Source organism: Acanthaster planci, linkage group LG09 (genome assembly GCF_054643075.1).
Source record: "Acanthaster planci isolate LZ-2023a linkage group LG09, COTS_SCS, whole genome shotgun sequence".
Classification (NCBI taxonomy): Eukaryota; Metazoa; Echinodermata; class Asteroidea; order Valvatida; family Acanthasteridae; genus Acanthaster; species Acanthaster planci.
The window spans coordinates 3,563,229-3,588,116 of NC_141785.1; the positions used below are offsets into that span (position 1 = coordinate 3,563,229).

Genomic DNA, 24,888 nt, shown 5'->3' on the forward strand with positions numbered 1-24,888 from the left:
ACCTGTCTGTCTCCATGTCCTTTTGTAATCAGTAATATAGCATATCAGGAAGAGGGGTTTCAACCAGTGTTGTTGTCAGCACAGTTCATGAGGACTGTGGTTCCGTAGTTCAAGATACTTTGTTGTGTCACATCTGTGAATTTCTTTTCCTGTTTTTTTTTTTCTTTTGTTGCGTGCGCTGTAGATGCTTCATTTTTTGTTTCAGCGGCATTTTGGATGAGTTTGACAGCTGAGGAAAATCCACATCCGAATACCTGGGATGCCTGAGAAATACTTGAGAAGTTGGGTGATGCGGCATTCATTGTCGGTTATTGAGAATTGCTCACTTTCAGGGCATTCATGTGTTAGGCTCCCAAATATCATAAAGTTCACAAGCTTTAAGCGTAATACGCATTTACCCTGGAAATCATACAGAATCCTACTACTTTGCATTTTTTATTTTAAAGTTTATTTATACGTACAGACAATTTATTGGTGTGGATGGTTTTAATACTCAGACATGCTCTAGTCCCCTGATAATTGATAAGTAAGTGGTATGTTGAAATGAAAGAAAAATGTATGAGTGAGTACATAATCATGAGGTGTCCCCTGGGAAGGAGGCATTTGCCTGGTTCCATCAGTGATTGCGTGAGTGGTGGGGTTTCACCTTCCAGCCATGTCAGTGCGACTGTAACAAGATGGATTCAGTCCTTCATAAACGAGATGACGAATGTAGGGCTGCATCCGAATCTCTCTCGGCCTAAGAACAAGAATTAAACATTGGATATGGAGGATTTGACAAGAAGCGTCAGAGTTCAGTCAAATGGTGCATGACATACATATATGTGTGTGTGTGCGGTCAAGAGGTTGTGGGTTCGTTTCCCCGCTTCTCCCGTTATTTTAGCCACCAGCCTTCTTGAATTCTGCCCAACCACCCACTGTTTAGAACACCAGCAGCACATTATATTTTCTTTATTTCTCCACCTTTCAACTTGCGTCAAGTGTCAGGTGTTTGGGGGGGCTTTTAATAATCCTGCAAAATCTTCCATATCTCTCTGTGGATTTTGAAGGATCTGGGACTTGGGTAGGATTTCCAGCAGGTTACCAGCCAAAGTTTGACATGGTGTGCAGTGGTTGTAGCTGGTGACCTGATGATCTTTTGCAATAATGTAGTAGTTGCAATGAATTGTGGCCGGTTTCCAGAGGATCAAGGTTCATGGCATAACCTTTACCATTTTGAGTCCTACAAGATTCAGAGATAATTTCAGTGGTCCTTAGGGATTTAGGGTTAATGTAAAATTCCTGGATGAAATTCGCAATCAGAATTTGGGAAATTCTTCTGAAGGAAAATTGTGTAAAATGTCACCAAGTGAGTCCAGTTTTGTATTTGAGACAAAGAGTTACCATGAAACAAACTCTCAATGTGGGGACAGTTGCCATGGTAATTTTCAGTGGGCTGTCAAATTGAATCATGAGAACTTTGGCCCCTTGAGCAGTGGAAACAATTGATCAATTGTCTGTTTATAGTGGGAGGGAACTGCTGGTTGTCTGTCTGGACAACCCACGCTGTCTGGAATTGTCACAAATTGGGAGCTGGTAAAAAAAATCTAGTCAGAGAGCTTGAGTTGCGTGGGTGGTAAAATTCTGGATCATAGAAAGTTGAGCCAAACATCGTGGCAAGCATCAGTGTGTACTGAGATACATGTACATGGACAAGATTGGACAAGATTGGACAAGTCTGTGCTATATCTAACACATGCATCAAGTGGAAAGCAAGCTTTTGGGTCGAGTTGAATTTGGGCTAGAATTACGGCATTTGAAATTTTGGCTGTTGCCCTGTTTGAGCTGCTCGTGCTCTGCAAATTTTGCACTCGGATGCCATGTGTGATTGACCTCTGATGTCTACCATGGGTGACAACCCAGTCATTACCAGCACACCCGGGCCCTCACCTGCGCAGGTCAACAACTGCGCCTCCGTCTTGTTTACCGCAGTTTTGAAAATAATCATCTGGCCTCTGACAGGCCGTGGAGAGCATTAATTCACAAACAGATGGCCCGACACTCGTACGTAATGATTGAACCTACTCATGTTGAAGAGGGGTCTCCAGACATGGGGTGGGGGGGGGAGAATAAGAGAAGAAAAAAGAAGAAAAAAAGAAAAGAAAAAAAAATGAACCACCCCCCACGTGCATTGACAGGCTGATCTGATGACAAACAAAATTAAATGCTGTCGCACAAAATGCCAAATAAATTGATGCGTGAGGCTGCAGGAGTCACAAGGGGTTTTTTATTATGAATCTTTTGTGGGAACTGCAGTTGAGTGTTGGGAGCACGAGGTTGGGACATCTTGAGAAAAGATGAAGCAAAGGCAGGCTGGGGAGAGTATATTTCTGTGATGAGGAAATCATTGCCCACACTGTCATTTTTGCTTGGAGGCTGTACATTGTAAAAGGTTCTGGAGAAAATGAGACATTTTTCCCCCTCTCGCCGAAAGCAAATTCTACGCTGTGGAGTTCAATAATCGTCGTCAAGGACTTCTCACAATGAAGACAGCGGGGTTTGTACTTTAGGATAGGAGCAGAGAATGGCTGGCTTTCTATAAAAACGGGGAAACAAAACTCAATGGAGCACTGCCTGTCTGCCGTCAGCTGATGGACAAAGGGGGAAGAGTGCCTTCTCCTGTCTTCAATTTGTTTCTCGGCAAAAGCATGTGTATTGATGTGGCTCGTAAATGGACAAGAAACCCTGTAGTATTGATTAAGTTAAAATATTTAAGAACGTTATTCTTTGGTTTAACTTCTGTTGTTATTTTGCCACAGGCTCCACACCGAATAAATTCAACATTTTTTTGAAGTTTTTCCTAAGCCATCTTTGCCCTTCTGGAGGTAGATTCAATCAAAACACCTCATTCTCTATTTACTGTGTCTAATCTCATCCAATGATTTCCCTCAATAACCCACCATCCTATCTCATGTGTAAGCCCAGCATAACCCGTTACATTACTTTAGCTCGTTTTCAAATCAATGTCGGTAGAACCCCTTTCCTGACCCCACCCCACCCCAATATTTCCCCAACGTAACCCAATTTTATGTTTACTCTGCAACCTAATACTACGCCAGCCCGCCTTTTTTCCTTTTCCTTTTTTTTTTTTTTAGCTCATCCTAGTCCAGTACATCCCTGGGGAAAAAATCCCCATTTGTTCAGTCCCAAAGCCAACAAGCCCTAGCAACAACCAAGCAAAACCTTCAGCCAATTTCAAAAATGAAAACCAAAAACCTTCTCTGTGCGCGCCCCCCCCGCACCAGGCATCTTGAGAGAAACGTACCGACACCTGAGCCTGTGTCAACAATCACTATAGCGGTTGACCAGCGGTCTTGGGTTTCGTATTGCCGGCATTCTTGCGGGTAGGATGCTGGTTGGGGGGCTGTGACCACATCTCGGCCTTATAACGTCATGGTCGGCTACCCCCCAATGGTGCTCAGGACTCTTGGAAGCAGAAAGAGGAATTAGCATTTTCTATTGGCCGTATTGATGGCTGGGACAGACGTCACTTCATGTCAAGGAATTTGACAACGGCATGAGAAGATTGGTTATATCTAGGTGTGCAAGAGAGGGTTATTATGTGAGTTTTTAAAATCTTTTTCATTTTAAGTCAAATGAAAATTTGTCTAATAGTCGATCTTTTCCAGATCAAACCAGGCCTTCATGTTATCACAAGAACTTTGGTTAAGCTGTAGAGTGTACTGAAGTCTGCATAGTTTGTGATGCACTTGACAAGGAAAAATTATGTATTTTTCCAGAATGCTATTTCGTTTGATCTTTTGGTCAGGGGAACCGCAGTCTTTCCCTTTCACAACTTTATGTACACTCGTGATTTCGTTTCCTGTTAGTGCTTTCTCAATGGGTCATCACATCTGCGGGATGAGCTGTGACATCAAACCGAAAGACAAAAACATCTGGGAAACCATTACATGAACTCCTGGACTTTAAAAGTCAGGCCAAAGCAATGCCGAAGAGAACTCTAGGCCTGAAAAATCTGCACTTTGTCTCTCTCTTTGCCCTGAACGATGTCTAATTCATGTGCCCTGATGATGCCCGTGAATTGAAATGTGGTGTTGAAATACTGGAACAAATTCCCCAGAAGAGTGCAGCTGTTACATATGAGCTGGCACAATATGACATCTGTTTAAATCATAGCGTGAGTTCTGTGTATTACCAAGTAATAAAAGACAATGTGATGTATATGGGAGGGACGTTTCATATCGGTAAGCGGTCTGTTTTTATTTTTGCAAGGTATTAGAGTCAAAGCTTGCTCGGGCAGCCTCTGTACCAGGGCTGCATGGCAAAGTCTTTGTTACATTTGCAGGGTGGCACACTCAACCTCCCAAGAGATATTAAGGTATCACAATGCTGGTACAATCCTGATCTCTCCCCAGAGGGGGTCAGGGAAAAAAGGGGGTCTGGTATCTGGTGTCGGCACATGTCTTACTAGTGGCCGATGCGTTGGTTGGATTTTGTCTAGTACCCCGTGGTTATCTGGTATTGGTCTGGTGTCATGGGCTTGTGGGACCAGGGCTGAGTATCACACTGCTTACCAGATTTCCTTGCTGATGCCAAGCAGAAACCTGCTTGGAACTGGTCAGAAGCAATAACTTAGCACCTTGTGTCATTTGGGTTGGGACTCTAATTTGACCATTTGACAAAATTTGTCCCTGGCTAGTGCTGTGGTTTGTACATGTACATGAATGTGTATTTTTTGGAAAAGAAAAAGTTCATGCCGAGTTTATAAGCCAAATTTTGTTTCACAAATAAGAATTTAAAAAGCCAGTCCAGTGCAAGCGCACCTGAGTATTTTGCTGAAAATCCATTATTCTACTGTTCAGCAGTATAAATTCCATGGCTCAACTCCATTGAGCTTCCTATATATAGCTTACAAACCTGATATGCACGGACATTTGGCTTGCCCAAAGCATATTTCTAGTTGAAAAATGACATTTAACCTGCTTAGTTCTATTTATTCGGTTAACTGACTTGGCCAAATTCTCCGTCTTGCTCCATAAAATGATTCACAAGTAAGTGCAATAAAAATTTAGATGTTTTTATGTGTTGTGTTAAAAGAGGACAAAGTATTGTTAAAAAAAAAAGGAAAGAAGGGAATTTCTGGTCATTTCACCCGCCTTCCAAACCTAGAGCTCGAAGTGGGAAATAGACATTTGAAGGTTGTAGTATTGAATGAGAAAGAATTTCATGACTTGACTGGCAGCCAGCTTGGTGGAATTTGCTATTGAGTATTCTTTCCAAACTTGTGGGAGTTAGTTTCAACAGACGTTGACTCAGCAATCCAGTCACACTTCTGAAAAAAAAAGGATTAAAGAAAGATAACGAAAGCAGCTCATTAGCAGTTTTCAATTTGCAATTTATAAAATTTGACACCCTGGTCAAAATACTGTAAGTCAGATGTTCTGGAAAGACCACAGTCTTTTTCGTGATTGATGATAGAGTCATGTTATGGGCGCAGTGACATTCACTTTACTGGGACAAAAATTTGCAAGATGTTGCCCTGAGCACTGGCTAGTCATGTTGCATTGGCCGAATGTGCAGTTGTCATGTGTAAGCACATAAACGTACGCTCGCAGTCAGAATCCATCTATCAGCAAACATACGGCACGTCAACTGAGCGAGGAGGAGAGACACACACCTCCTCAAAATATCAAAAGTTTCCAATTAAACGGATTCAAACAGTTACACTCGGAAGGCCTGAGGGGCAGATGCATCTTCTCAGCATGAGACGGTGAGAGTTTGAGAGAATGCAAAGTACGCTTGATCCTGTGGTGGGTTTAGAGAGAATGAAGACCGAATTTGAAGCACAAGGAGTCTTGAAGAATGGCACCGAGTGTGAGTAAATTGCGCCCAAGAAGTGCCACTTTTTGAATGGGCCCACACACGACATCACTCACTTTCTCCAAACATCAGCGTGTTTATAGTGTTTGGAGACCAGGCTAACAACACTGTTACAGTTTATGCCTAAAAATAGACTGGTACAGAGTATGCTGGAATCATGAATTGTGAAATCAAGTTGCTTCTATTTGATTTTTTGACATTTGAATTGTGCTCATTTCCCCTAGTTTATTTTTTTTCTCTCCCTGTCTCGTTATAGCTTAATAAGGGTTTAATTGATTACGGGATTATTTGTAAAAGACTCCATCCTGACATTTACCCAGAGGGCGTGTTAATGCTTCAGAGCTTGGGGGAAGTGTGCTGGTAATTACTATCTGTTTTTAAGGGTTGTGTAAGGCAGAGATGTTAAAGGAGTTGCTCTCTTAAGCCAGAATATCCTACTTGCTCTGGAGATTTTGGTTTTTATCTCAAAGGCAGTGCATTGCCAGTGCTTTGCACAAATCCAGACTGAAAGTTTGGGGGTATGAGATAATCGGAGATTGGATTCCTTGCCGTGTTCATGCTCTCTTACCACTGGTCACCAGTGAGGAGACAGGACTGTCATTGGTTTGTCACTGCCACTGAGCATTATAATCCCCAGGGCACTCTTGGTTTGAACATGGACATTGAGGCCATGGTACTCTGGGCCATATTGGCACAAGCCAGTGAAAAATTATGGCCTCAGTGGGCGTTGTTGCTTTGCAAAGAAGTTCCCTCACTGAGCTCTCTTTTTCACAGAGTTCTCTGGCTGAAATTCCTCAGAAGTTCGGATGAACGTAGTATTATTCACAACTGCACCATTTGGGATAATACTGTGGGCAGTCTTTTTTCTATTTGGGATCTCTGATTATTAGTGCAGTGTTTTGGCTACTGTATGTGACATGCCCCTTTAAGACCTACAGTCACACTAGTTTAAGTGATTGATTGCTGCTTACCAAGAGCTACTAAAAATAAATTGGACAGTGGCTGCACATGAATAAGGAAACAGCATTGTGTCTTGAGACCAAAATGCCAAGAATGCTTGACAGTTGAATGGGGTGACAGGCCATGTCCTTAAATTAAGGACAAGCTCTCTTAATTGTCTGTCTGTGATGAAGTGGCAGGCTGGGCCAGTAAATAACAGAGATGGCTCCATAGCTGCTTCTCCCCTAATTGGACAAGCTTTGTGGTGTCTCTGTAGTGGAGGTGACTCTCTTTTCCTTTTTGTAGTGACAGGGACGGCTCCTCATTTTCCCTGTCTGATTGGACAGTACTGGGCTGAAAATATTGGAGGTGGCCGCTGTTACAGTTTTTTAATTAGAAGAATACATGTAGCATCTCCGATTTCCCCCATTTAGCTCATTCACAAAGGGGACTCCCAGCCACCAAAAAGAGATACATGTATCTTTTTTCATGTAATGAAGACCATTCGTACAAAATTCATCTGGTACTTTGCTGCGTTAAAATGTTTCAATTGTCTGCTTATAAATTACCAGTAAGTGTTAGTAAGTCCCTCTGAGGTTTGTCAACTATTCCATGATAACTGTCACCAAGCTTGGAATAATCACACTAACCCCATTTCAAAATCTGAAGCTAAACTCTCTTGAGCTTTCAAGAATTAGTGGGGGAAAAAATAGGGAAAAGGGGCAAGGGGGGGAGGTAGGAGAAATACATGAATACAGCACGGCAGATTTCAAAAGCGTCAGCACCCGTAATAAAATGCAGGCCCGGCAACTGAGCGGTGAATTTATCCTCTTAAGTGCATCCATGTAGGCAAGGAATTAGCATGCTTACAGCCTAATTGTGGTCGTACCCCAACGGCAGCAGACAACGTTTTCAAATAGCGTCTCTGATTGGTCCAAATTGAATTATTCAGCGGGTTAGCCAGGGCCGCGTCGGCCACTTTAAGCGAGCCGGTGATCGTGTTAAATACGGGGTCTTAACGCACACATACATGGAAAATAGGATAGGGGAATGAGGAAAAAGGTCGATGGAATTTCTTCCCGCCTGCAAATTACTTTTAACAGACCCAGTTGCGGTCTCTCTCTCTCTGTCTCTCTCTTTTGCTCCGTCTTTCTCGTCAGGGTTATTGATCTGTTACTACTGGTATTATCGGGGCATGAGAATTGGGAGTAGAACGGTGGTAGTATCTAGGCAACCAGTTTTTTCCTCCTTTATTGGGGATGAGGTTGTATTTATTAATGAAACCATGCACTCAGTTGCCAGAAGTGAAGCGTGTTCTGATTTGCTGTGTTTGTCCAAGTCCCTGGATTTATTAATAATTTAAGAAGTCAAATACTGGCCGGTCGATCCTGGACTAGCTGAGATCCATCAAGCCCGCTTCATGCTGGAGGTCTCTCTGTTTCCCCCTTTCACCTTTTTAAATTGATGTATGATATTTCCTTGATGAAATTTCCCCCCCCCCTCCCTCCCTCCCTTCCTTGTTTGAACGTCACTCTGGTCTTAGTATGTCTTGTCAGCTGCTCGGATATTGATGTGCTTGTTTTCATATTACAGAGGGGATGGCGAGTAAACAGCAATCGAGGGAAGAAGCGATTGGGATGCCATGGAGATGGGGTCCTGGTGATCAATGAGTGTAATATGGGATGGTGTGAACGGTTGGGAGGAGGGGCAGATGCCCGGAGTGTAACAGACGACGCTTGGATTTGAGTTGAGGAAGATGAATGAGATGCTGGCTTGGTCCTCGTATCCTGCCTTGCCCTGTCTGAAAACTGGGTGGGGTGGGGGTGTCGGGGTTAGCGGGAGCATTGTGGGAAGGTGTTAAAGTTAGCGGGTTACAGGAAAGAGATGGGCACGGCAAGAGGTAGTACTGGCCTCCGGGCCTCTCTCTGCCCTGCCCTGCCCTTATTAAGCCCTACCTGCTGGGTGGAGTTTGCATATGCAGGACGAGTTCCAAGGTGACTTTCAATTCCCGAGTACAAGGCCCTGTTACAAGGCCCAGCTCCTTTGTTGGATTTCGGGCAACCTGGCTCTGCGTACAAACCCAAGGTACCCAGTACCGGGAACCCCGGCTCCGAGTGGTTAAAGCAGAGATGGGCATGGCTAGAGGTGGATGGATGAGGTAGTACCGCTCTCTGGGTCCAGCCTTGCCCTGCCTTGCCCTTATTGAAGCAGAGATGGGAAGAAGTTGGGTCCGGGGCGACAAAAGGGGATGAAGTGTCAAAGCAATCTCGTGCATTCAGACTTTAATGAGTTGCCCCACCCTGCCTTATTCATAATTGTGAGGACTCATGAGTTGACAGTCTTCAAAATTGAATATTGGAAGGAAGGGAAGGAAGGCAGTACATCAACAAATGAACTAGAACTCACAGGTAAGTTACTGCCTGTGTTTTGTCAAAAGAAGTCAAACGCCAGAGTGCTACCTCATGCTAAAGGGCTGGCTTGTTCTCTCAGCTGGACAAAGGACCAAGCTCCCGCCATCCTGTTCATAGTTTCCCATGCAGTATTGGTATTATGGAGGAAAAATTGTACAGAGGATTCAGTGGGGATGTAAGGACTACTTTAGGAAGACATTTCTGCTTAAGATTTGTTAAAATCTAAGTGTGTTTAAGAAGTTTGAAGATTTGCAGGAAATGTTCTTGCTTTGTCCATCGAGCTGGCACAGTACTTGCTGGCAGAATGTTCAGGTTTGCTGTTTGATTGTAGTGTCTTAGTAATTATAAAAAACTCAAAACCTTGCCCAACATTGTTCTTCTGAAAATGATCTATTCAAGTGAGAGATAAACAAAGTAAGATTAAGCCAGTACGGAAGAACAAAGTCTTGGACCTTGTGACCGTCGCATTGCTACTCCAGGTTGTGTCTTCCTCGTCCAACTTGTTATCCATCTCGTGGATGCACGTAGAATTGCAGCTTTGTCTCAGCGCTGTGCAGCGCGTGATGAATTGCTCAATCCCACGCTGCTAATGGAGCAGCAAATGACCCGCAAGATGCAAACTATTCCCTCGGGGAGAATATTCTGAGATTTTTCCCCCCATCTTTTTCTTTTTTCTTTTCTTTTTTTCCGCTCTCGCTTTCTCTCTTTTCCCCTTCTCTGTCTTTTTCTTCTCTGTCTTCCTGTCCTGTGGTGTTGGGAAACCATCGTCAGTAATTTTTAACATGGACCGATTGAGCATGACCTCCTGATAAGATTCTGACGATGATGCATTGGTGTATGTGGAGGGGGGGGTTGATTCACATGGCAAAGGGTTGTGTTGAAGGAAGGTGACATATTCTGTATGGTCATGGAAGCATCTGAGAGAGACCACCCTTGGTTGTTAAGATGACTTTGGTTCGTTTTGTACTTCGTTTTTTTCTTCTCGTAGTCTTGGGTCCTTCTCTCAAGGGGGAGAAATGCACTTGAAATTACAATTTCAGCCCTTTGTGACATCTCCACTCATGTTGGTAATCATAAAGTGTAATGGGAGACGTGCCTGCTGAGCAAATCTGATGACCTATTGAAATCCGATCCTGGGATTATGTATTTTTTTTGGGCTTCGCTTGCCAACGTGACATTGGCCGACTCGTAACGAGTGCGAAAGTAATACAGGAGGCTTCAAAATATCATTTTTTCCCCCTCCCGAGAGGATGTTTGTCACGGTGGACTTTGCCCCTCAACATGACAAGCAGAAATGAATAAATTTCAGCTGTTTGAAGCGTGGGCACTTGTACGTTTTTTGAATTTTTTAGTCAAGAGTCGAGAGTAGCAAATCCAAAGAATCAATATCCCTTTTTCCTTATTTTGAGTAAGAATTTTATCAAAAGAGGTTCTGGAATAAAATTAGCTTTAAATTTCTGCAACTGAAGACTTTGAGGATGTGAGAGCAGTTGAACATTGCTCCAAGTTGTTGAGTATCTGACACGTATGTGACTTAGTGAGTTACCCAAGTGACTTGCCTGGACTTGCATAGATGTCTCCTGCAAATCAAACTCTTAGCATGACATGATCCACATGAAATAAAATCTTGTGACAATTTTTTTCTCCCTGTGCATTTTTGATGCCCGCAAAAATAGAACAGTTTGTCTTTGTTTCTGTCACGATGTGGAGAAAACTTGATTGAGGGTTCACAAGGCAGTTGCTAGGCAAGGACTAGCTAGATTGAGTCGGTCCATTGAGTGATCTTGACTATTTCACACTTTGGTGCCCATATTAACGTGTGTGCTCCATGCGTGTACATGTATACACCGGATCTATTTTCCTTTTGTTAACAAATTTGTTTTCTTGTCATTGTTGCTTCCAGGTAGAGGATGTGACCCTCATGATGGACAGGCAAACCAATAGGCATCGAGGTTAGTTTGTAGTTTCTCATTTCCAGAAAACTATCTGAAGATCACAATTTTTTTGCCCATAACAGAAGAACCCATCACATAGTTTGAATTTGAGTGGAAATATACACAGTGCGACACAGACTCCTTGAAATGCATTGCCAATATAGAAGCATTGTAACCTATTTTCAATTGAATGTTCTTACCATTTTCTGACATATGAGGGCGCTGTTTATGGATGTCTAGCTGACAGTGCATGTACAGCCCATGACTGCATTTGTACATGTACAGCCAAAAGGATCGAAACCTAAGTTCAAGCCTCGCCTATAAACACGTGCACAAGTCACAAATGTGGAAATTCACCAGTTTATTAGATATGAAAGTATGAAGAAGAGGTCATAAACGTCTTTCACTATGGCAGTAAAATAGTTGAATAAACTTAACAAGAAAAAAGTTCCCTTTTATCTTTTTTATGAAATTTTTGTCCCAGTGTAATTAAGTTTTAAGTCAAGAGCTTTTAACCTTTTTTTTTAATTATTGCCTGTGACTGATTCATAGTAGAATATTACTCGAGTAGGAAATAAATTGTGTTAATATTTTCTGCCTGGGAGGTACAGGAAATTGGAACTTGGTTATGTTTAATAATCTGCCCAAGGCCATATTTGACTGACAAAGTTCCCAGCTTGTGTCAATATCTAGAATGACCCCGCACAAAATGCAACTTGGGAATCATGTTTCCATTGCATGCGAACCATATAGAGATGGAGAAATCTTATTACTTTTCATCTCAGCGGAGATACTCCTGAGATTGTTAATTATTTTAGGCCATTCAATACATGCAAGTCATTTAGCAGTTACTTGCTTCAGAATACCGAAAAGAGGAAAGTCCCTCGGGCCATTGAATTGCCGATCATCTCTCTCCCCCTTCCCACCTAATTGCTGCATTTTTTAAATGGTAGCATGACCAGGCCGAAAACTCGGAGGATAGAGTTTCATGTAGCAATTTCAGCAATTTCAGCATCCGGAAAAGGGGAAGGGGGGGGGGGGAACGAGATTGAAACAGAGAGAAGTGTCAAAGGTTTAGACAAAACTGGCAATACAAGGGTACGTGCGTAAGTGACCCTGCCGCGGGGCATTTGGGGAGTATCAGGCCAGCACTAATGGCCGGCAAACGGCACGCCAAGGAAAGCAGAAAATTAATTGAACGTACTAACAGTGTTGGCAAAAACGTAACCCTATCCTTGTTCGCTGAATTCTTATGCGAGGGAAAGTCCAGCCAAGGCTTTGGCTTCCCCCCTGACCGCTGCAACCGTAACTTTGAAACTGTTGCTCTGTTCTGTAGCCTCAAAAATCTTGTAGTTTTCTTTTTCTTTTTTTTCTCACGCACGAAGAGGAAGGCGTAGTGTTTTTGAATGTCATAGCTGGGCGTGAGCAGGGAAATAAATAACAGTGTCAAGAGATTGAGTGACTTGCGTGCCTTGTGTGGTGGCTTTTAGACAGATTTAAACATTGTCACAGTTGGTAGGGTCCAAAAGGGCCTTTGTAAGTGACGGAATTCTTAAGCAGTCAGCTCGGGTGTCAAACAATTGTAAATTGCTCGGCTGGCCCGATCAGATACATTTCCCATCCATTCATTCTCTTTCCTTAGTTGTTGGGATGTTTTTTTTCCCTCAGTGGGTAGAAATATAACTCCGCAGGTTTTTAGCGGGACAGTGCAGGCATGAAATTCTGGGGTTATACGATCGCTGTAATTATCTCAGGATTTTTGTTGTGGGGGAGGGGCGTTGGGAGCCAGGAGATGTATTATGAAATAAGGGGAAAGGGTGAGATGTAGGACATCAGGGTTCATTTCAGTCACTCTAGACATACGACATGGCGGACATTCTTTCCCCAATAGATGCTATTGTTTGTTTTGGATGCTGTACGAATCACAGGATTTGAATGCAGTACAGTGAGCTTAATTCTGAAATACTGATCTCGGACTGCTTGACCGGTGATTGACTTTAAGGATCAAGTCTATCTGAGTGGTGTTTTTATTCCCTTCAGTTTGATTTTCAGATGTTGGCAGTTGTATTCAAGAGATTACTTTTGTGGGCTTGATTAATATTTTGCCCCCTCTACGTGTATGTGTGCAGATTTGTTGAGGCTTGTTGAAGCAGATTATGATAGTATTTTATGAGGTAGTTTACGGCCTGAAATTTGTCATTAAACTTCCACAGGCCTCTATAAAAAAAAGGCCGAAATTAACTCAAACGGATGGACCCAAGGAAGTGAAATCCCTCATTATGAAGCTAAAGCCGAGCAAATTACAAGCCCCTGCAGGAAATGAGACTCCTACATATCTGACCGCCCGGCCATAAAAGGGGGGGGGGAGAATCACTTTGTTCCTGACTTTCCAAGCTTTGCCACTCGGTCAGCCGGCTGGCTGCCCTGTGTTTATAACTGTGCGAAGAATGGGGTAAATGTTTGAACGGCACACGAGTAATTATTTGCTGGCAAGTCGTGGAGCTGTGTGGCGGTCATTTTGCCTGCTTGCTCTCTTCTCTTCCCCCCCTACCTCCTTTAACCGTGCCGCTTCCCTCCGTGCCGCCATCATCATGATTTGTTTTGTAGGTCAGTGATCAGCAATCAGTTTGTGAGGGAGCCAGTCATGTGCGAGGTGAGGCATAAGAACAGGGCACAGAGAGCTAGCAGTAGTGTAGGAGAGAAATGCGAGCGAGACCGCCTTCAGGGCGCACCAGAACCTTTGAATGGTATTGACCTTTCCCTCCGAAATTGCAATAGTCCAGTTTTTTTGTGCCTGACGCTGCAGGGCGGTTTGCCCCTGTAATTTCCTGTCGCTTTAGTTACCTGTGGGAAATAAACCCGCCGTGCATAGTGCAGGGGACTCTTGGGCCAAGGGCCAAAAATTGCCCCGACACATGAGATTGAGACTGGGGAGAAGGAAGAGAGAGAGAGGAAAAAAAAAAAAAAAAACCACCGCAAACACACGCATGGAAGAGCCCCGGACCCCATCATAATTTTGAGCCTTTGTATTGGTTTGCAATCGAGAATCGGAAATCCGAGCGTGTCATGGCTCTCGTGCGGTGTCCGCCGTGAATTTGCATTATCATTCCTTCCTCGGTGTCGGCGCCGTCCGCTGACAAACGTTTTCGACTTTTTTTCTCTCTTTATAAAATAGAGAAGGGCAAGAAGTAGAGGAAAAAAGAGAGACATGATGCTGGATGGTAGAGTAGGAGACACAGGCCCCGGTACATCAAAAATAGAAGTCCCCACCGTGTCTTGGGACGCGGGCAGGGAGGAGACAGGCACGGAGAGAAAACAGGAGAAATTGACTTTCATGGCAGATTAGGATTCCGCGCTCAACTCGACCCCGGCTCGGCCGGGTCCGACTCTCTGGCTGCCCACGGAAGAGGTTTAGAGTCAGTAGGTTTGGCGCCTGTGTGATTAAACGCAGTACTTGAGGGGTCTTTGCATTCACTCACACCTGCTGGCCATAGCCAATCCAGTATAAATTTAATTGTGGCATCCTTTCACTTGGGGATCGCCGGTAGAATTCCATTTTGTTAAATGACACGAAACTGTCATGAGAGGGGAAGATGGGGAGAAGGAGACAGAGAGGATAAGAGAAGGGTTGGCGGCGTCTGTGCTTGCTGAATGCCAAGTCGAATCGGTACTCCGGCCAGGTCACGACCCCTAGGCATTGGTTTTTATTTTCCTTGCCTTTTATTATCTTTTTTTTTTCTCTTTCTCTCACCTCGGAGAGACAAGAAGGGTTGTCTGGGATAAGAAGCCTGTGCCGTGGAGATGGCAATTCAAGCGTATTCATTTCAGCGCCAAGCCACTATCCGGTCCGGCAGGCTCGCCGGGCAATATAGTGTTACTCCGAAATGCATGCAAGCGCAGGACCTTTAGAAACAACACAGAGATGCTACTGAGACATCACTGCCAACTCTGTGGCGACGAGCAGTTATACAAAGAGTTAAGATGGGGGAAAAAAAGGAGAAATAAAATGAAAAAAAAAGCAGGCGACTGTTGGGGGGAAAAATTGGCAGACATGGCAGAACGCTCACACGCTTAATAGGTGCCGCAGTCCGTGTAGGCGTTGATCCCCTTTCTGGCCGGAACTGATAATGGATACATGTAAATTTTAACGCGGATGCGGCTGAAGCGCCTCTCTTGCAATTCTGATATCCCCATCTGACTCTCAAGGGCCGAGAGCTCCTAGACATCGTGGCCCCAACGTCCGAATTCACCTGTACGCGAGATTGCCCCCGACAAGCAGCTGGATCAGTTCAGAGCCACGGAAAATGTTTTCAGATCACTACTAAGTGGGCGAAATTGCACGTTTCTTCTCCAATTTTTTTTTTCCTCCCCTTTTCCCTTCTCTTCCTTCTCTGTTCTTTCCGCGTCTTCTTGCCCTTTTTGGCTTGTCTCTCTGAAGAGTTGAAGTCGCATGGCCTGTCTGGACATGCCGTAAAGGTGGTAAAAAGAAAGACAGAAAGAACAGGAGGGAAAAAAAAACAACAGGAGGGAAGTGGCAAGGAGAAAAAAATTCTTAAAAGAGGGGCAAATAGATGGGTAAGAATCGACGTTTTACTTGAGTAGATCTGATCAGGAGGGGATATTGTGTCGCCATGTGTTGGCTATTTTAAGGTTTCTAAGTAAAGCTGTGGCGCATGGCGCGCTGAGATCAGACAGGGGAGTGTTAACAATAATACAGCCCTTGCTTCGTGAGGCGTTGGGGGCCAGACTGTCCGGCTCCTGGTCAGAGTATTTGCAATTCAGACAACAAAAAGAGAAGAGGGGGGGGAGTAGAAAACCTGACAAATAGTTTGTAGGAAAGGGCACGGACCTAGCGGATGTGTGTGCTTGCATCGGGGGAAAGATAAAAGGCAAAGTTAAGTGGCTGTTCACCGAGAAGAAAGAACTGGTCGGAGAAATGACCCCCAGGTTTTAGACTGAAAACAAGACCAGAGGAACTGGCAGGTTTCACGTTTGCCCGGGAAAAAAACAAATGTGCACGTAACTGCAGTCGGTGCTCCTAGGCTTTTGTGATAATTCTGTGGGACATGTTTTTTCTTCATGTTTGTGGTTTGATCCTGTGGGGGTTGAGCACATATTTATATCTAAACAGCAGATTAACTGTATTCTGTGAAAAATTTTCAGACTGTCCTGTTACTCTCTGTGGACACTGACAAAGCCAAAATTCACAAAGTACATGCGACTTGCTCAGAAAGCCCCCATACCCGGTAGACTAAGCAGTGCAGCCTTTGATATACTTGGGGTCATGGGGAAATAACAAAATGCAACAGAAGGGACAATGGTGGCCCGCTAGTCACCTTGAGAAATCACACGGCAATTGCGTAGAGTTTGTGATTCAAATAGAAATAGGGCAGAATCACACCAGGGGACTAAATGTCTGCCAAAGGGGTTGTCTGTACATTCCATCTATGTTATGTGTTTTGTGGGAAATGGGCGAGTTTGTACACAAGATCTCCAACCCACAATCCTGTCTGTTTGAAATGGAGGACGTATCTGAAAACCCGTTAAATGGGTCAGAATGTAATGCACTGGACAGTTCACGTACCACCTCAAGGTCCAATGAATGGCATACATGTAGTTGCCTCAGTCAAAGAGAATTTGTCAGAAAAGCGAGTTGTAACCAAATTATTGATTTTTATCTCAAGATCTCATTTTTTTCTGGGTATGTTGATATTTTTTGGTCATGTATGACGTGACAAAGACTTAATAATTGCTGAAGAAAGGAGTTTGTGAAGTTTGGTGTTGCAAATCACAGAAAATGCAGTTAGATGCAACACACAATGCAAAATTAACATGCTTCTCTTGCAGGCACAATTCCTCAGCACTTGTCATTATACATTTCAATTTATTTTTCATTAACGCCCCAGTTTATAAGCCAAGAAGGCGGGTAAAGACAACCCACCTAAGCCCAATCGATTGCCAGCCAAATTTACAAAAGGCTTGGGTTGTGAAATCAATTTAACACACTTTCCACGGCGATATCTCTGACCCACTTTGCAGAATTAACTGGGGCAGGCTGGCAGTGGTCGGTGTTGGACTGCAGATTGGAATGTTGTCTGCCTCCACCACTCAACTGTAAATTTCATTCCGAGGTTTATGGCCAGCCGCCTCGCAGCGTCTAATCAAATATATATCTTATTTTCTGACGGAAATTCCCGAGTCTCGATTTCTGATCTTTTAACATGTTCCCAGAACTTGAATACGGTAGGTGGTACCATTTCTGTTTGAGATTTTGAAGTTGGCATTATCTTCGTGTTGTTCGTGAACTGTGTTTCATGTATTTGTTACTTAAAAAAATGGAAAATTTCAAAATGTAGATTTTGAGCAGTCTAAAAGTTTTGTTGAATCAGCTCAGCTTTTTACAGGTTTCAGATAGATAAAGGGTTTTGACAGTGTTAATGAGGAGCAGAATCTTGAACCGGAAATAAAACTTGAAGAAGGATGAGGCCTGTTATCATCACATTCTACATTCACAATTTTTCCATCTGACTTTGCGTGGAGTAAAACCACAAATATTTGTCCATCAAGATGTTGCACTGGCTTGCCAGAGATATAAAAATACCATGAGGTCATCGGAGGTTACAGGGGCCCCAAGCAACTAACGTGGCCAACCTAGCCCCCCCATTACTTTGTACGTAACTCCGTGACATTACATTGATACTTTGAATTTGCCCTGAATCCCCCTTTATCATGCGGATCTTCAAATCTAATAAGAAGCACTAAGACCATTCTCCAGAGGCCTTGAAGTCGAGAGAGATTCGCAACAAAAGAATGGAATCAAAGAGCAAGGGAAAGATGGAGACAGAAAATAAAAAAAAATCTGCCTTCCTTTTGTGAAATTTCCCCTGGACAGACCCCGATGAGCCTTGACTGAGGTACAGTGTATGAGCGTGTGTTGGAATTTATGACCGAGGGCATGCTTTTTAATAATGGCATTTCGCTGCTGTGGTTTGCCATCCTCGCATCATTTTGCTATCGCTTCTCATTTTCTTTCTATCGTTGGCGCTTGAGGGTTCTTTTGCCCTTGGAGGGGGGAGGAAAGAGAAGAGGCTGCAGAGAAAAGAGATGGCAAGTACAGGGCACCATCTTTGATGCTTTGTGGGATTCAGTCTCCTGGTAGGGCACCAGTTGGAGAAGTGGTTTTTCTCTCCAGGCCGTAAGTGATCTTTGGTCAGGGGGAGGGGGGGACTTTGTGTTTCTGGTGGATCACATTCCCTGCAGATGTTGGCATCTAATACTCACCTGTGTCATTAAAGGAGAAATCTCTGCGATCTATCTCCCCCCCCCATCCTTTTGCATCAGAGTCTTTCAGGTTTATTTTGTCAGTGTGTCTGTGTGAATCAGGTGAAACTTTGAAAAACCTGTGGACCTTCAAGAGTCGGTGTGTCTGATACCTGTCTAGCTTTCAGGATTACCAGTTCGAATCCCACCGGGGGAGAAGAACCTTTGTGTCTTCGGGCAAGGATCTTTACCATGCTTGTTCCATTCAGTGCTTAGGAGCAGAAAAGAGTTGGTTGTTGTTGGACAAGTGTATAAAGTCTTGGGAACACAATTGTTGTCTTGTATTCTCTTAAAGAGCTTAGGGCATTAAAATTTTTTTTGATCGTACTTAATGCAATTTTGTACCCCTCTTCAATGTATGAAAACTACTTAACATTCCTTTTCAGTTAATGTAACATAAAAAATTCCATGGTTTTTCTGAGGTTGCTGTTGCTATGATATTTCAGGAATTTCTCTTTTGAAACTGTTAATTGGTAGAAAAGTTTGCTTAATTGACTACCATCTTGAACTAAAACCACAGTGAGTTCCTAGAGAAAGGAGGAGTCAGAACAGCAAAGCATTCCCAAATTCTGGCAGATGTGTGTGCTAGAAATATTTGTAACAGTGCTTCTCCCTGGTCTCCTTGATTGACATCACATTTTTATTCATGAATATGCACATTTTCATTCCCTCAAAAACATGACAGGAACTAGACTGCCCTTAACATGGCATGGCGAAAATTCAAGAGGATACACAGTGGTGCATTAAAAAAACGGACTGCAACAGACTTGTTGCATTGGCCAATTATGGAGAGGAGATGGATTGTGCTCAAGCCTGTTAACGAAGCATGCCAGTGCATAACGTCTTACTTCCTCATGTCACCCAAAGCCAGAACTGGTTTTGATTGATCTGGCACTGGTCCATCCGCCATTAACTAATCAAACAGCGTTGTTTCCTGATGTACATTGGCAGATTAAGGAGTGTCCATACGTAAAACAGAACTTGATTTTTTGTTCCTGTAAATTTTATCAAACTGGAAAAAGGAAAGCCTTAGCAGTAAACCAAGGAATAGACGCTGCTGTGTCATGTGAACCTGATGTTCACACTGTTAATTCTGAAAATATTTATTCGTTGTGTTCCTAAGTCCTCAGGCTTTGCTGCTGAGCTAACAAAGCAAGAACCTACAAAAATACTCTTTAAGTCTGTAGTTTTTCTGACGATTCTTGAAAAATCCAACTTCTCATTTCACACAGAAAACAAAGAAAACACATATCAAATGATCAAAGTTCGGTTTTTTTTTTACAAGCCATCTACTGCGTTGGGCTTTATGTTGCATTATTTGCTGTGTTGCACGGTATCAAGGCATCACATTTCCTTTTAAAACGTCCAACTTCATTCAACGAAAGAGAGAAATCCTTCATTTTAAGTCGGCTTTCTTCTCAAACGAAATCCTGTGTTACACATGTTCATGTGGAATTACTCTCTGTGTCACATCGCATACGTGCACATCACAGTGCCACTGCTGATCATTTTTGAGGGTTTTTTTGTGATCAGACTTTTAGCTGAGCTTGTCTGCTCACCCATCTCGACTCACCATCCGAGCAGTATCTCGTGCAGTGGAGTCTCTTTCCACCGTGCTGGCTTTCTGGATCGCGAAGTCCGGGAAGGTTGACGACCGACCTGGAGCCTCGGCGTAATGCGCTCAACCATCCGCACCCGCGACCTCTCCGCTTTCCAATCACTCCTCCTCCTCCCCGTCTTTTGCTCGCTTGCGTATCTCACCCACGTTTGCGAATTTGCTGGTTGGCTTCACCAGTGAGGCAAGCTTCGAAGCCACGGGGGAAAAGGAAAAGAACATTGTCAACTGGAAGCCACTGTTGTATTTTTTTGTCATCTAATAGGAGACAGCAAGGAAGGTCCCACTGCAGAATTTTTCTTGTTTGGGCACCTCTGTCAAAACCACGTTATATCTTGACCAGACTGCCACCCTTTTTATCATGCAAATGAGGAGTCTTTGGCTCATGGATTATCTGCAGACATCCAGAGGAGGTAGAGTAAGTCATTCATCAAGTTGGAGGCAAGATTGTTAGAAGCTCATGTTTCCAACAGACCTGCCGTGGCATAGATACCGTTTTCTATTTTAACATTTTCAGAAGGTACCCTTAAAGTGATTTCAGCTTGTTTGTTTTTTGGGGTTATTTTGGCTGTTTTCATTCAGTGCGGAAGCCCAAACAGAAAAGAAGAAAAATGGGGAGATGATACACCTTTTACTAATGCGACCACTCGAGAGAGTGTGTGTCTCTTTGAGACTCCCGTTTTGTTCCCTCATTTATGCTTCATTATATCGTCGCAAAGAGAGCGTAAACCATCACAGGAAATTGTCTCCAAATCTGGACCATTTCATCTTGGATACTCTTCTTTACAAAACAGGGGGGAAAACTACTGCTAAAAAAATCAATCAGCTTTTCAGTTTTCGCAACATTTTGGAATGGAGTTGGGATTGGATCATTGTGGCATGATGTTCGTTTGCGCCGTCTTCGTTTTGAAATCCTCACTTTTCCGTCAGCGCTGAGGATTTTATAAGCACCCTCATTCAAAGCGGCTGACAGCTGTCTCACATGGCAGCAGCAACAGGAAATTGAAACAAAATGGAAGAGGTTTGGACTCTTTCTTTGGAGATTGATCGCCCGTGGTGACCACATCTTTGATGTGCTGATAGAGAGGGGGTTTTCCTTGTATTTTACATGATGCAGGTGTTCAGTTAGCATCCTGGAGAGGACCCAAATGCTTCTTGGTCACCCTTCCTGATCCCGAGTTCTTGGGTGCATTTTGGTGGTCACAACTAGGAAGTGTTTTTGGTCTTCTCTGCTATTCTTAACTATTCTACATCTTACTTTCACATTGTTTTTAATGTGGTTTAAAATAGTTTGAGATAATTAATCACAAGTTGAAACCATTTATTGGTGTATTAACTGGCGCTAATTTACAATGGACTTTTCTGCAAGGTTAAACCGTGGTGTGCCAAAGCGAAAAACGTCTTTTGTCAATGTAGAGTCTCATGTGAATCGCCACTGTTCTTGGAATACTGTATACCAACTGTTTTGTCGCCTACTGTTGTGCACACAATGCCATCCAAGGCTTGGGAGTTGTCAGTCATGGTCAACCATTTACTTGGAAACTGATGTCGGGTTGGAGAAGTTCATCCTACGAGCTTATCCCTATCTCTGAGAGGTAATTCCAGGTTATCCCTGGAAGATTACATCTTCTCCTGAAATGTTCACGCCTTGCGTCCATCTTCCATTTCCCCCCCCCCTCCAAGAAAATGAATCTGTACCTTGAATGACAGCCAATCTGCCAATCTGAATGAAATAGTTCATCCGATGCATGCTTGAGTTCTTTATCTTATTGTTGAGGGTGGGGAACATAAGAGCCTCTGCCACAAAAGAAAAGGAGACAACTTAACGTAAATTGGCAGGTCGGGAAGCGACCCACAACGTAATCAAAATGGATTCGAGCGAACACTTGAAATCATGATTTTTGGGGGGGCGACCAATCTACTTTGACGGACACAGTATCGGGGGAATCGCTGCTTCAGTTCACTCGGCGGTTGCTTGTTTTCGCATACCCCCCCTCCTTGTCTTATTCCCTCCTGTCAACGGTGTGCGCCGCCGCAGCCATTGCTTCTTATTTGATGAAGGGATGGATGCATGAGTTGCAAGGTCACCATCATGGTAATGTGCAGGACGAAGGGGGGAGGGAAGCCTTAAACAAAGCAGAACACAGTGCTCAGGGAAAAAGACGGCTGTGAAATTAAAGGCTGATCACGATTCAGCGTGCATGCTGCCTCGCGTTCATCGCTCTTCGACCTTTGAACAAAGTGCAGGAGGCAGGTGAGCTACCCTCTTTGCATAGTGCAAGAAGATAATAGGGAAAAGGGGAAAAAACTCGCACATGTAGTTTGAAAAAGAACAGCGTTTTAATTTTTACCCGATTGTGCTTAACACTCTGCTGATAAGATTAATCTGCTTAATTCGTGTGAACGGCTGCCGTGTGCCGTTCCAACCAATTTGCTTAACATATTCCTGGTATGAAAATGAAAATTGATGCATTGACGACAGATTTCACCATTTGAGTGACGTATTGATCGTAATAGTTCAGTGAACTCTGTATTTCACTCTGCGCGAGAGAAATCTTTCACATGGTAAAATAATATGAAGCTTTTTTCCTGTGTGTGAAAGCCTTTAAACCCTAGTTTTGCTTTTTTTTCTTCCTAACATCCTCCATGGGAAAAATAATATGGCCATGAAAATTAAGTTTTATACGTAGATGGACGTGGTCTTGGTGCAGCCTCTGTGCAGCATTACCTCACGGATGTCAATATTTGAAAGGTGGTATTCAAACCAACATCCCCATGAATGTTCTTTCCATTAAATGCCACATTTCTGCTAGAGCACATTTGGATACGTGACTTCTTGCTGATTCCAGGGCATGAATATTTTAGTGTTGTGTCAGGAATTGAATAATGTTTGCTCATCTTCCATTTGCACCCCTCTGAAAATTTAGCGAGCAGAAAGCATCTGAAGATTACATACCCTCTGAGGTGATTGGAGGATATTTGTGAAGGGCTCTGGAAGCTGACCGGTCGACAAATCACTACGATTGAAAAATACATATATTCCAAAGAATGAAATGTTTGGTCGTTGAATTCTCCATCTTATGATTGGCTGATGCTGCTTCATCAGACCATTGTCCTTCTGTGCATGGCGAATCTGCTGATTTATGTCATGACAGGTCTGCTGTACTCATCCAAGTACATTTGATTTGGCATGGTTTGAGCTATTCCAGCAAAGACAGTGATTGCTCCATCCTTTGATTGGCTTCCTGCTGGATCAGCCTCCAGCAACCTTGGGTCTCTGTTTTCCCATGGGATGGTTACTGTGTCCCTGGGTTGATTGGTTGGTGCCTCCTGTGTTAATATTTCAGCAATCTAATTTGCATATCTATAGAGAAATCATTTCTGAGCTGGTCATTCACCCATGTGTGTGGGGATGGGTAGGAATCTTATTCATGCATGGGTGCAGAAGTAAGCAATTAACGGAGGTTAATGCACATGTGCAGTACCTTTCACCTTGAGGGCCAATCGGATATTATGATATTGCACATTGGCACTCTTGGTCCTCTGCACTGGCTGGCAGTACTTGTCGCTAAGGACAGCTATTGGTTTTTTCCCCCCTTTTTCTTATTTTCTTTTCCCGTTTAGAGAAGTGATGGTACCCTCGTGGCTACAGTGGCTCTAGTTTTATTATTCGTCAATCAGTCAGTTTTTTATTTTTCTGTAATTTATTTTGGTTTTGTTTTGAACCTGTTTGTGACTGTTTGATGCATTTGTGGTGCGTGCTCACGTGTGGTTTCTTTTTCCGTCGTGATTAGTATTTCTTTATTTCATCTTCATTGCGGGCGTTTCACAAAAGTGCGCCTCCAAGAGTTTGCAACGCGTTGGCCAATCACAAGGCACGAATTCTGTCGACCCAATGCGCGTTTGGTATTGGTCGACAAATTTTGCGCGTTGTGATTGGCCAATGCGTTACAAACTCTTGGAGGCACACTTTTGTGAATCGCCCGTATTTAAAAACTGAGATTGGCATGTAAGTCACATCAGTATATATTAAGAATATCTATAATGTCCTCACTTCATAAACAAATGATTTTCTCCTGTTAGAGCAGATTAGGATGCACAAAACTTAAGCAGTTCATTTTATGTTCATTCCAGTGCGTTGGTTTTTCTTAAATTTTTTTTCAATTTCTAAAATTGAATACAGAGCCAATAATGCAAAACAGAAGACAACAAATCACAGTGAATGATGTAAATGCCTAAAGCATGACCCGTTGTATTTTGCAGTTTACACAACCGGAGCTATCTCTAAGAAAGATTGAACAAAAGGAAAGAAAAGAAAAGAAAAGAAAAAGCAACCATAACAGGAAAGCATACCGACAAGCAAAGGTTTTTGGCCTGGCACTCTGTAAGATTATGCCTGGGGGACAAATTTGTTTGTCTTGTCTGGAATATCTTATCATTATTTATCAGACCTCAACAGAAAAATATCTGACAAATACAAAATCAAACAAATCCGAAGACGAGATTACTTTTTTATACTTCCAAGCATACAGTTGTTCACACTTCAAGTCCGTTACGCACATCACAAAAATCATCACCTTCCTTGCTGGCTGTGAATGACATGTTTTTTGTTGCCTGGTTTCACCCCATCCTTGCAAATTCAGCTGATGTCTATGCCTTTCAATAAATGCTTAGCTGTACAAGCCAGTATTATGTAGCGAGTTACCGCACAAAAAACTACCCCCATTAAACGGTCATTGTGCGCCGCCGATCATGTGGCATTTGAGTTGTGCAGCTGCCCCACGCTTTG

The 24,888-nt window shown here is 43.2% G+C and overlaps 1 protein-coding gene across 9 annotated transcripts in view; it reads left to right on the forward strand.

The window, feature by feature from the left end:
• The window catches only part of LOC110986756 (RNA-binding protein Musashi homolog 1-like), a 169,505-nt gene that overhangs the window by 115,603 nt on the left and 29,014 nt on the right, over nt 1-24,888 (forward strand). For all 9 annotated transcript variants that reach the window (XM_087140817.1, XM_087140819.1, XM_087140824.1 and 6 more), the window contains one exon: nt 11,134-11,182. In XM_087140817.1, coding sequence (XP_086996943.1) covers nt 11,134-11,182 — 49 coding nt within the window. The remainder of the gene's footprint in view (nt 1-11,133; nt 11,183-24,888) is intronic.